The 12,774-nt window shown below is 37.5% G+C and overlaps 1 protein-coding gene across 4 annotated transcripts in view; it reads right to left on the bottom strand.

Moving 5' to 3' along the window:
* LOC109958981 (sodium- and chloride-dependent GABA transporter 2-like) overlaps positions 1 to 9,586 on the bottom strand; it is a 10,396-nt gene extending 810 nt beyond the window's left edge. Inside the window, exons 1-15 of one of the 4 annotated variants that reach the window (XM_020597995.1) lie at positions 9,540 to 9,586; positions 8,827 to 8,886; positions 7,468 to 7,639; positions 7,027 to 7,161; positions 4,791 to 4,931; positions 4,609 to 4,693; positions 4,401 to 4,533; positions 4,151 to 4,285; positions 3,279 to 3,382; positions 3,067 to 3,191; positions 2,872 to 2,984; positions 2,652 to 2,789; positions 2,186 to 2,288; positions 916 to 1,016; positions 330 to 500 (exon numbers count right to left, since the gene is read on the bottom strand). In XM_020597995.1, coding sequence (XP_020453651.1) covers positions 330 to 500; positions 916 to 1,016; positions 2,186 to 2,288; positions 2,652 to 2,789; positions 2,872 to 2,984; positions 3,067 to 3,191; positions 3,279 to 3,382; positions 4,151 to 4,285; positions 4,401 to 4,533; positions 4,609 to 4,693; positions 4,791 to 4,931; positions 7,027 to 7,161; positions 7,468 to 7,633 — 1,650 coding nt within the window. In that variant the 5' untranslated portion in view covers positions 7,634 to 7,639; positions 8,827 to 8,886; positions 9,540 to 9,586. Of the gene's footprint in view, positions 1 to 329; positions 501 to 915; positions 1,017 to 2,185; positions 2,289 to 2,651; positions 2,790 to 2,871; positions 2,985 to 3,066; positions 3,192 to 3,278; positions 3,383 to 4,150; positions 4,286 to 4,400; positions 4,534 to 4,608; positions 4,694 to 4,790; positions 4,932 to 7,026; positions 7,162 to 7,467; positions 7,640 to 8,312; positions 8,337 to 8,826; positions 8,887 to 9,527 lie in introns of those variants that run through there. The other 3 variants (XM_020597994.1, XM_020597993.1, XM_020597996.1) reach the window with 3 other exon arrangements.
* Between the last annotated feature and the right edge of the window lie 3,188 nt (positions 9,587 to 12,774).

Genomic DNA, 12,774 nt, shown 5'->3' with positions numbered 1-12,774 from the left:
ACCAAGTCGTTTTGATGCCCAAACACTGCATGAAAGGTATCAAATCCAGACACATCAACAAACATCACAACCACTGGCCTTTTGTAGATTTTTTGCACCAAAATCTACAGATCTGAATACTGTACCTGACCTTATTACTAGTTTTCTTGGAGGTTCAAATCAAATTCAGTGTATTCATGTATGTATTTGAAGTTCTTTTCTTGGCATGAATAGTGTTTCTCATATAGTACATAAAGGTACATATCTGTTCTAACATTTTGGACACGTAAAAATGTATTCTTAGTACAAAACCGAGCTGCTGTTTATGACAGTAACAACATGTGAGGCACCTGTCTCAGTGTTCCTGGAGTGACGCTCACAGCATACAGTATCCACAGAGGAACCAGGAGTGTTGATGAGAGAGTCAAGAATCCTCCGATGGCATAGCCCCACCAGGGGTATTCATAAGTGTTGTTGAATTTCAGTGGGGCATATCTGATCAAAGAGAAGAGAAGTGTGCACTAAAAGAAACACAGCAAAGAGAAAAGGAAGGAAGGCATAAAAACAGATCCAATTATGAGATTACTAATATATATATTACACAGGGAAAACTTAATTCATAATTGGCTTTTGTGTATTTTATTTTGTTTAAAAAAGACATACAACCAAAACTGAGACCTCAGTGTTCAGGCAGAAAACTGAACTTAAATTTGTGTTGGTTTCCACAGAAACCTTACAATTATACTCTACTTAAAGTGTAGAGTATAAATACATTTAGCAACCTTTAGCTGCAATACAGTAACCCATCAATGGTATGAGGTTGAGACATGGACAACCTTCAGGACAGAAGTCTCTGGCAGTTCTCAGATATACTTGTTTGCTAATGAAACCTGAATAAAGTTAGGACGCAGCCATGCCTACATTTCTAATACTTACAGTACAGATAGCTGGTGTGAAGTACTTCCAACAATATTTCATAAAAGGCCACGGTCGATATCCAATCATGTCCTTTATATGATCATAATGTCGATCTGCACCTGAAGAGAATAAGTAGTTAATAAGTATTAGCTATATCAGTTTTAGGCCCTCACAAATTTAGAGAAAACATTTACACTGTAACACAATAGACACTAAATTGCAATTGTTCCAGCAATTTACAACTGTCTGCATTTCAAGGCAACACTTTTGCCTTAACATCTGCATTTATGAAGCTCAAAATGTTTGTTTTTCGTGAAATTGTCTTAAATGTATAAATTAAATAATACAGTGCCTTGCAAAAGTATTCGGCCGGGGGCCGAATACTTTCGCAAGGCACTGTATATTTATTATTGAGGCCATAGTTAAAGGTGATGTTGTACTGGACTACATTGTATTCAAAGGTGTTTCTATATTTTTGTCCTTCCCAGCTATATACATGAGGGTCAGAATATTAGGAACACCTCTGAATATAATTTCACCAAAAACTAAAACACTTTGAGCTCCTCTCTCTCCATGCATGTATATTCCCCCATTACATGTCACTAACTTTGTGTCTCCTCTTTCCCGTAGTGTGTCCTCTCTTGCTCCCTGTACCTTTCTGCAGGTTGCTCTGGCTCTGGAGCTCTATGTTTCAGATGAGCAGTCACCAGTTACATCAACCTGCTCAGTGTTTGATTGTTTGTTGTTTTGTTTGTTGTGTCTTGTTGCTTTTCTTCTTTTGTCTCTCCTCTATCCACTCACCCCAACCGGTCAAGGCAGAAGGCCGCCCACCAAGAGCCGGGGTCTGTCAGAGGTTTCTTCCGTTAAAGGGAGTTTTTCCTCCCCACTGTCACCAAGTGCTTGTTCAAGGAAGATTTTGGGTTTTTTTCCATTCTAATAATAATAATAATAGTAAGGTCTAGACCTTACTTTGTAAAGTGTCCTTTTGTTGTGATCTGACACTATGCAAATAAAATTGAATTGAATTTATAAACACAGATGTTAAGGTGAAAGTGTTGCATTGAGTTGCATACAATTGTACAGGTGTACCTAATAATATGGTTGGTGAGTGTATGTCTGTGAGTTTAACCAAACCAGGGATATAGAACTCGTCAAATTGATCTTCTGACACCCGAGAGGGTCTTGACCATAGGCTGGGCTCCAGTGATTTAAATACTACTTAGCTGTACAGCATGAGTTTATAAAGATGGGCTGTAGCAGATTTTATCTAGTTGAAAGCTTTTCTTACCATAGACCCAGCCAACACACACAGACTCAACAATAGCAAAAACCTGGAGCGTCATCCCGCTGCAGGCATAGTAGTCAAACAACTGGAAAATATAAAGGCCTCCCTACAAATAAGAAGAAACAAAAAAATCTTTCAATGCAAATCAACACAGTGTTACAGTCACACACACAATTAGTCCTATATGCCCATGTAAGATTATGTATCATATACAGCAGAAACAAGGTACATAGTGCATATATTACAGAGGTGCATTGCTTTTATAGATACTGTAACCCTTTGTGGTGGATAAAAATTCAAATACAGTAATTATAGTTTTCTTTAAGTCATCAGCTCTTTTCTTTTCCAGTTTCACCTATAATTATTTATTTTTGTAATTATAAAGCATAAGTTGTAATAATTGCTGTTACATATATTATAAATACATCCTTATTTGATTTTTAGTTTTAAATCATTATTAAAAACTCACCTCTGTAACCATTAGCAGGCCAACAGAGAAACTTCCAGCACTAATGGCAAGAAGAAGGAGTTTTCGGTGACACTTGTTGAGAAAAAATGAGGGATACATGTCGGAGATGGTTGTGACCAACGACTCTTGATATACAAACTGTGGTAATGAAACATATTTTTTGTATTATTTCAAAGAATTGTGTTGTTGTGTACATATACAGTATGTAAAGTGATCCTACCTCGCTATCTATTCCTAGGAAGATGATCATAACAAAGAAGGAAACAGCCCAGAGTTGAGGGAGTGGCATTAAAGCCACAGCACTAGGATAAGCAATAAATGCTAACCCTGGCCCTGCAAAGTTACATGGGAAAATGGTCATACTGTGTCACTCTGGGTTTCTGTTAACCTTTTACTAATTATTATCCTTCCGTACCTGATTCAGCCACCACTGATATATCCACACCTTGCTCCTTTGCCATGAAACCAAGCACAGAGAAGATGGCAAAGCCAGCGACAAAGCTGGTCAAACTGTTCAACAGGCTCAGGAAAAGACAGTCCCTGTAGGCAGAGCACTGAAAAAATTAGTAAACCCGGAAGAAGTATTATTGAGAACAGTCACTGTAGATGAAAAAAAAAATTACAAACCTGTAGCAGTTGTTGTTGTACTTGTTGTAACTTCCTAAAGATATCAGAACACCTGTGCAAATTCCACTGGAAAAGAAAATTTGGCTGCCAGCATCCATCCATACCTGAGAGGTTTGAATGAGATTATGCTCGGTTTAGGTGTGTAAAGATACAAATCCTCTAGGGTCATTTACAATATTCTGAGTGAAATGTCTCTAAACCCATCAAATGTTCCACTGTGGTACAAACATTCATGTTCCCCTAAAGGTGGAATTATGATCACTCTTGATGATCCCTTATATTTTTCTAAACTTTTACGACTACATTTCCCTGATAAAGGACGCAAGGCACATATAGGCATGTTCAACATGTTTTGCCATTTTGGTGACCACAGATGCTCTTGTGCACAGCCAGACATTACCATGTGCATTGTGGAGGAGAGGTGGAATCAGGGCTGGCTTTAGTTATGTCCAGTCAAACCATCTCCTCTCATCCCCTTTAAGTCCCTGGTCTTGTAACCAGCAACAATTACATAGAATAATTTACTCACAGATGCATCCAATGTGTAAAATGCATGGGGGTGTTGGGGTTGTTTGCATGTAACTTTATAAACATTTCACAATTTTTAAAATAATACACTTAAATTGCTATCACTCCAGTTATGGTGAAACTGAAAGTGGTCCACCAGAGCGCACAGCCAGAGGATGTGTTGCTCACTTTATCTCCACCTACAGCTGCTGTCAAAGCTGATTAAACTGTCATATAACATAGTGAGTGAAAATCATCTAGACAGCAAAAAATATATGGCAAAACAAAATAGTAGGATATAAATATAGTTTTTAGGAGACAAGGTTGATTGATGATGAAGACTACAGCAACAGGTAAATTTGTACCTCTGGATCAGTGAGGCGGGACGGGTCAGGGTATAGATAGAATACAATCCCATCTTGGGCACCTGGTAAGGTGAGACCTCGAACAAGCAGCACCACTAGCATTATATATGGAAATATGGCTGTGAAATAGACCACCTAAGACAAAGCCAAAAGCCAACCTCTGTCACTTTTTAAGATTACATTTTTTAATTGTAAAGAAGAACAGGGCTTACATGAAATCAGACTTTACAAACTTAACATTCTGTGGTACCTTTCCTGTGAACTTCACACCATTCCAGACACAGAAGTAACACAATATCCAAGCAAGAAGTAGACAAAGGGCCAACTCCCAACGAATATTTCCAAGTTCCTCAATTCCACTGGACAGGCCCAAGATCCTCCTCCTGTAATAACATTTATTAGGAAACATACAACAAAAATAGCAGTCCTTATATGATGGTTTATTTCATGATACTTACTCCCAAAATTCTATAACTGAAGATGTATTATTTCCATTAAGGTACAGAGAGGATGTTTGATTGCGACCATACTCAAAACACCCACCTGACATGTTGAAAGGAGAAAGTTTCCAAAAGTGAATAACAAAGTAAACGCAATGCAAAGATGTACTTGTCATAAATGGAAAATCAAGACTTGAAACCTGTGTTCCAGCTGTTATGACAACTTGCCCATGGAAGCTCAGACCTGAAGGATGAGAACAGGTAGAGAAATGTCCAAGCCAGTATGATGATGTAATACACCCCAGCGTACAAAACAGCCATTTGGCTGCCATAACCTAAACCTGTATAGAGACAAACAATATTTAATGTTTGCTAGCATTAGCTAAAATGTCACCATAAGCTAATGGTCATATCAGACCAAGATATAACAGCAAAGCCCCTGAGTGCACTGAATTGAACAAAGCTGTGTTTAATTGCTTAATACATTTCACTGTTTTCTATGATATTATGACCTCATAAAGTTTACAGGCTATGGCTAGCAGGCAAATGCCTGTTTACATAATCAGAAGACACAGGAATATTCATAAAAGTAGTGTCAGTCTGAAAGCCTGACAGATTTAAGTTTAGTTTTGTCTTTCAAGTCCTGTTCCCCCCTGAGGGAATAACAGTATGTGACTCTTTGCTGCTAAATCCTCCAGGTAGATGCTAACATTTTGTCTCCGCTGTTTTGTGCTGAGCAGGTGCAGTGGGACTATTTTTGTTTTCTGCTGTTCCTGGAAACAAGGCTGATGTGGGCGGTGAGAGTGAACCAAAATAGTAAAACAGAAGGAGCCTAAGTAGAAAAACATTTAGCTAAATGACTTGTTTCATGTCAGACAGGGAATCTAAAATCCAGTATCAGAAAAAATGATTTAAGCAGATCTGTCAGACTGAGGAACATGTTCTTAATTACAACTCCTGCATTTACAGCAGAGGCCTTCAGCTGCCATAAGATACACAGATGTACGTCTTCTACATGCAAACTGTAAGCTGTCCTAACAAGTTAGACAACACATTAAACGTTTCTTAAGCAAAGACATCATTAAATTGTCAAGGAAATGGCAATTTATTGAAAATGTCTAATCATGGCTAAATAAACATGCAGTGCACTAATCCTCACTATGTTTCAAAGTTAACAGGCTTAAAAATATACTAGTGCCATAAGAAGCATTATATTAAATTAATTATAACATAACTTTACCAAGTTTAAATGACTGAGTAAAACAACTTTTTATGCAACAAAACAACAAGACAAAACACTGAACATGGATACAGGACATTTACGGAACAATACAGGAAAATTTTACATGTGATTTGTGTTTAAAGGTCTGTTGTGCAGGTATGTTCAGCTATATGTGGAAACTGCTAATAAATAAAAAAGGAAGGGGGGTAAAGACAGATAAAAAATAGAATAAAATAGATAAAATAAAATAAATCATTTAATAAAAAAACAAATAAAGAAAGAAAAGGTGGAGAAAAAACCCAAAACAATCAATCCCGAACCAGCAGCTCCGGATCCAGATGAAAAAAGGCCACCATTATGGAGCCCCAGAGCAGCCCAGTAGGATAGGGTTTGCCAGGTGTGTCAGAAAAGTTCCAGGACTGGGGGTCACAAAAACCTATTACAAAAGATGTATACAAACTACAAGTTTTCCCCTGCGAAGTAATACCCCTGAGCCTAACACACTTTTCTATCCTGGTCCGGCACTCCTCCATGCACTACTGAATGGATTCTCCCAGGATTCTTCGCAGCTCCATCATCATGGCCCTCTTCATGGCTTTCACGCCTGGAAAACAGGTCCCCTTGATGACCCTCTTGAGCTTGGGGAAAAGGAAAAAAAGAAATTACATGGAGCCAGGTCCGGTGAGTGGGGAGGTTGCTCCAGCACGGCATTCTTCTTCTCGGCCAGGAACTGCTGGAGGCTCAGGGTGTTGTGAGCCGGCGCGTTGTCCTGGTGAAGCAGCCATGACTTGTCCTGCCACAAATCTCCCCTCTTCTCGCACACTGAACGAAGCAAACGTTGTAGGATCTCTGAGTTTTCCCAAGCCGGACCAGAAACTTCAGCTGGATTCATTGCTCTGTGCTCATTGCTTGACAATCTAAACTTGAGGAGCTGTCAACAAGAGCACCTGAAAACCCATACAATGGCTGCAGAGAGCTGAGATCACAGTTATACACACCACAGATATTACATCACACGGTGAGGCAACCCACTAATCCCTCCTCCACTCAAAGTTCACACAGCACACTCAGTCCTGGAACTTTTCTGTCACACCTCGTTTAAGTAATATATTTGGTGGCATTTTTATCATTGTATTATATTGTTCATATTTTTGCAGGTGATTAAAAAAACAAGCAAAAAACAAAAAAACACCATGAGCATTGCAAAGAACTACCTTCAAAAAGAGGACAGATTTTCCTCCAACATGTTATTCCACCTTGAGTGGTGTACTGGCCCAGTGATGTTTCCAGAAAGAAGAGTGGGATGCCACACAGGGACAAAAACAAAACATAAGGGATGAAGAAAGCCCCTTAAAAAGAATGAAATATCTTGTTAAAATGTTAATATTGCACAAACGTGGTGAATACAGTTCATAATAATTTGATTACCATATATAATGTGATGACTATATACAGCTGTCAACAGCTATAAGTATTTTAACATCAACAAATCATAGTTGCTTTTCCCAGAGTTTAAGGATTATATTTTTCACCAATGACATTATTAACTATTATTACCAACTATTAACTAAACACAGTCTTAATCCCTGCCAAGGCAACCTACCACAAAATCTTTTGTACATGATGTGCAACTCGCCACAACAACAGGGATTTACCTCCTCCATTTTTGTAGCAAAGGTATGGAAACCTCCAGACGTTTCCCAGGCCAACAATGGCTCCAGCCACTGCCAGGATGTACTCCACTTTACTGGCCCACTGGTCCCTGCCCTGAGGTTTGCGTTGAGTTTGTTCTGGTTCAGTCTCAAGGCTCATCACATTCATTTTGACCTATGAGTTTAGTTTTTGGTCTATTTCATTACAAATATACTGCCAGTGGATTTGTGTGTGTGTTGAATTTATTGTTCATTATTATCTGTAGTCTAATTTTTCATTTACTTAAGCAATAAGGCGCCATACTTACTGTAATGCCAAAATAAATGTTATTGCATTTAAGTAGCAAAGGTTAAAAAAAACAAAAAAACAAAAAAAAAAAACTTTCCAGCAATAATCCACTTGACATGCCAGGAAAAATATGATGATTCTCCAGCGAAAACGATATTTGAACTTTAAGGAACATTTTTTTTAAATTTTAAGCGACAGCTTTGTGGTGCTTGTTCCCAATAATTTCTTTCTTAAGAATCCTGAAATTCTAGCTGTACTTTGCCCTCGACTGGCCTGCTGGAATGTTGCATGTCAGATGCAATCCAAATAAATCACAGGAAGAGGGCAGCTCATGTATAGATTAACATCTCTACATGTCAAAACCAAATTCTCTAACAAGTGATTCCATCAATACAAGTTTATTTTTAACAAAGCCTGCAGGTATCTGACATGAGTTTACCTGTTTTAATCTTCATTGTCAACCAGCTGAGCATTCATCAGAGATCTACTCACCACATTTCTATCCAGACATCAAATGAATATTTCATAAATGGGACCCATACCTACATAAAATACTGACCATGATGGTCATAGAGCTGATTGGTCTGAGGACAGGGCTCCTGGTGGTCACACATACAAGACATGAGTATCACTTTGAGATTCTAATTACACATCTACTAGAGATATTTACACACGTGATTATTTTTTCCAAGATTAAAGTAGAGTTTGATAGAATCTCTACATGATTTGATGGAGTTTAATTAAAATTTTTCTAATCCAAAAGTAGGTAAAGGGCCATTTATCACCTGATTAAAATTGTTACAAATCAGTTGAGGCAGAAAAACCAATGTATGGCTGACAGTATTGTACATTCGATACGTTTTAGTATCACATAAATTCCCATTAGAAAACTAATTATGTGCTTATTTATGGTGTAATGTGCCACTGTTTATTTTACTTTGGTTTTACATATGAAGATGCAGCAAAGGCATCTCCAGATTTAACCACATAAATAACCAATTCAAAGAGTTCCATTAACACCTTACAGAGAGCAAAGCATAAGCTAAGTATATATATAAGATAAGAAGTCAAACCTGAAAGATGCACACTTTAGGTTGAGTTGCTGAAGTGTTTGCTCCTCTGAAAGAAACTAGCTGATGTCCAAGAATACAATTAGGGACATGGGAATATGTTAGGAGGGGCCAATGAAACAAGCATAACCAGTCTTTTCTTTAAGAACAGTAGAAACTAAAAGAACGGGGCATTGCTGTTTTTCTCTCTCTCTCTCTCACACACACACACACACACACACACACACACACACACACACACACACACACACACCTTGTTGTCAATGCCTGGCCTGTTCTAGCATTTTCTGCAGTTTATTTCCTTCATAAGAGGCAGAAACTAGTTCTGTGCCTGTGACCTGACATTTTAAGTACTGTGCTTATATGATGTGTTTATTGTGCAAAAGAGGACCCAGTTTCAGAGGATGCAAGGGTTAGAGAAGCTAAACCAGGCTTTCATGTGAAAACTAACTCAAGTGACACAGAACTATAAGAAAACAGCGAAGAAAGAACTAAACAGAAAAATACGAAACTACTAAAAAGACAAAAGGAAATGCAACTAACAAAACACAGGAAAACAAGCAAACACTAGGCAGCTACACACAACAAACCCAAAAATAAGCTCAGACCTGCCTCATCACATAAAAGAGAGAAGACTAAAGAAACACAAATTGAAGAGGAAAGTCAGAGAGCAGATAAAAACAAAAGCTAACAACAATAGGTACCCGGGGACTCACTGACTAAGCAAACCATGAACCTGTTAAACCAAATACCAGAAGGGGGCAGAAGCCAACAACAAACTGATGGAGGTGGGGTGAATATAAATGATGGGCCAGAGAAGTAAACGAGCAACAGGTGAAAGCAATCAAAGACAATCAGCAGCAGTGTAAAGCTGGGACTGATGAGAAAGCAAGAAACAGGAAATAGTGTTCAAAATAAGAGTACAAAACAGGGAGTTGAACCAATACCATATGTGTGTCTGAAATCAATCCTTACTTAAGATCTAGTGCATTCAACATGTTGTAGTGGTGTCCGAATGTTGAGTGTGAGTTTATCCACTATATAGTGTCAGTGAAGCTGTAAATACGGGTCCTGGACAGAACCAGGAAAAAAAATACAAGAAACAGCAAGAGACACTGGAGGAGAGAGAAAAATTATTAAAATGCTATGGCAGAATGCATAAAGTAAAAAGTTAAGCGTTTAATAAATAAGGATCATCATAAGATGATTTATGTGTGTGTTTTGCTTGAAATAATCATTAGTGAATGTGTAAGAATAAAATGTGAAATGACTGTATTGGAAAAAATGATGAGAAGTGATTCCACATCTAATCTAATCTGAGTGAAAAAATTCTGACTCAGAGAGAAAAAGGGGAGTAAGACACACACCCATACAAAAGAGGAAGTGCACACAGCGGACACACAGCTTATTAAGAAAGTCAAAATGATGGTTTCATTTTGGTAGTTCAAGCAGATGTGAGTTTCCTGTATCTTTATCAAGTAATAAGATGATTTAGTTTTCTGAGAAAGGAGAAGTAGAATCTGGATTAGCATATTGTAGCCTTCATACAATAGCGCACCCAGAAATTCCACCATGGAACATAAAAAGTAGTGTAATAATCCCACAATGCAACGCTCCATGTTTTGTCAGATGAATTATTTTTACGTTGTTCTACAGCTGTTAGTAATGATGCAAAATGTCAATATTAGTGCTCAGAATCTCAATTGACTGTCGAACTACTTTGTGTATTTTATATAGGGAGTAGTGAACAAGTGACTGGGAGTGATTTTGAACACAACCCATGACACTTACAGATAAATAACATACAATGCAATTGCCTTCTTTCAAATAAGGAGGACCATCCCACCTCATAAAATGTAATGAAGGGATTTATCTCCTGTGGTAAAGCACAGTGTACTGTGATAAGCAGAGTCAAGATGCTTTAAGGTGGAGGGAGAGATGTGCATCTATACAATATCACCCCAGTCAAGAGCAGACAGAATAGCTCAGTGCATAATATTCTTCCAACTAGAGAAGCAAGAGATTTGTTTGCATTTGTAGGCATTTTCAATTTCCAGTCAAAGATTTCTCACCTCTATGAGTTAAATTGCTATCAAGTTGCATTGTGCAGCAGTGCCACGTTATGTTACCCATTATACTTCAGTCATTTCAGACACGTTTATTTTCACCTAGTTGAGTTTTTTCCCTTCCTTCTCACTGGTGTCGTGTTGCTTAGCAAAAAAAAAGAAACAAAGCATATAAGCAGAGGATAAGATTTCTCACATTTCAGTGTTCTCTCATTGTTCTCCTAGGAAACTAAATGTATTTTAATTTGTTGTCTAGTGGTTTTGTGGTCTTTTTCATAATTAGGCCTACTTTAGAAATGTCAAGTATGTATGATTATCCAAAGCTACAAGACATCAGTGGTGATTAAATACAAACATTTTCAAATGTAGATATCTTTTTATTTTCTTTTTCTTTATTGCAACACAAAATAACATTTACAGGACAAAGGACAAAACATAGTAGATGAGACAACAGGCATTACAGTAACAAAACAGACAAAGGGATTATTAAATTAAGGTATTAAGCTGTGTGTGTGTGGAAGTGTGTGGTGTGGGTGTATCCAACGCTATGCCTCGGACCCAGGTATCTGGTTTAAGTTAAAAGTGGTTAGAAATGGATTCCATGTGTCAGTAAAGGTTTATATATTATTCTTATGGGTGGGTGTTGTTTTCTCTAGTGTGATATATTCTATGAGAAGGTTGGTCCATTGGTTGATGTGTAAATGAATTTTTAGATTTCCAGTTTAGAAAGATTGTTTTCTTGGTGATAGTGAGATAAGAAGTGAGTTTTTAAATTTAATTGGTAGGTGGTTGACTTCTGTGATATTACCAAGCAGACAGAGTAAATGTAGATAGAGTATCTTTTGAAAGAGCTTAAAGGTATCTAAAAACAAATTGGTGGTTTTTATTCCAGTGAACCCTCCCAACTCACTTGCAAGTAAGACATGCTTGAATGTTTTTACATGTTTTTCTTCAGCATTATGTAACATTGCTATCAACACTATCAGGATATTACAAGACATTAGGTGAAATTTGAGCATTTGTCAAAGGTGCTGCTTCATTTCCATATGACACCCTAATGTTTGTGGCTTGATACACATAATTCTTTCTAATACTATGATGAAATACATGAAAAGCCAGACTGAATGTCTGTGGTAATTCCAGAAGTGAGAACTTGAGTCAAACACAAGTCATAAAACGGATAAATTTAGATTCGACTTAAGAAAATCTGACCAGTGTCTTATGACTTCACTTGGACTTCAGCCCTTTGACTTGAGATGACTTGATATTCTCCCTCTGCCCAAGCACCAGTAGCTAGCTACTGTGCAGGCAGGCGTGAGACGAGCATCTTACAGTCCACAACAGCAGATTATCACATTCAGGCAATAAAGCCTTCATGTAAGTAGAATCCTTTCTTCTATCTTTACAACTACTGAGGATAAACTGCAGGTGTGACCAGACCGTAAACAAGTCTGAACAAATGTTTACCACATGGCTGAAAGATCTGTGATTATTAAAACTTCAAAGTATTTTATTGTTGTACTACAACTTTTTTCACATTAATTTTTAAATGTTGATGTAATTTACAGTGTGTAAAGACACTCCTACCTCTGTATATCTTATTATGTGCTATCCAAAGGTACCATTACCATCATTGATATTATATGAATATTTTGAAGGTGACAAATTTAATATCTGTGACTCAGGACTTCCAGTATTTGAAAAATAATCTGTAAAACGTAGACCACAGCTGTCTTAATATGTAAATTGATTTAATTTTTTTACTTGATTTATTGTCTGCTGTTCATCTCCTTTGCTGCTTTATTACGAGTTGTGATCTCCACTCAACACTGCAGTATTTTTGTCTTTTCAATCAACAAAAGATACTGATACACTAGAGGGAGCT

Source organism: Monopterus albus, unplaced genomic scaffold (assembly GCF_001952655.1).
Source record: "Monopterus albus unplaced genomic scaffold, M_albus_1.0 scaffold36.1, whole genome shotgun sequence".
Taxonomy (NCBI): domain Eukaryota; kingdom Metazoa; phylum Chordata; class Actinopteri; order Synbranchiformes; family Synbranchidae; genus Monopterus; species Monopterus albus.
Note: the sequence above shows the minus strand (reverse complement) of the source record. Positions and strands in the feature narration are given on the sequence as shown.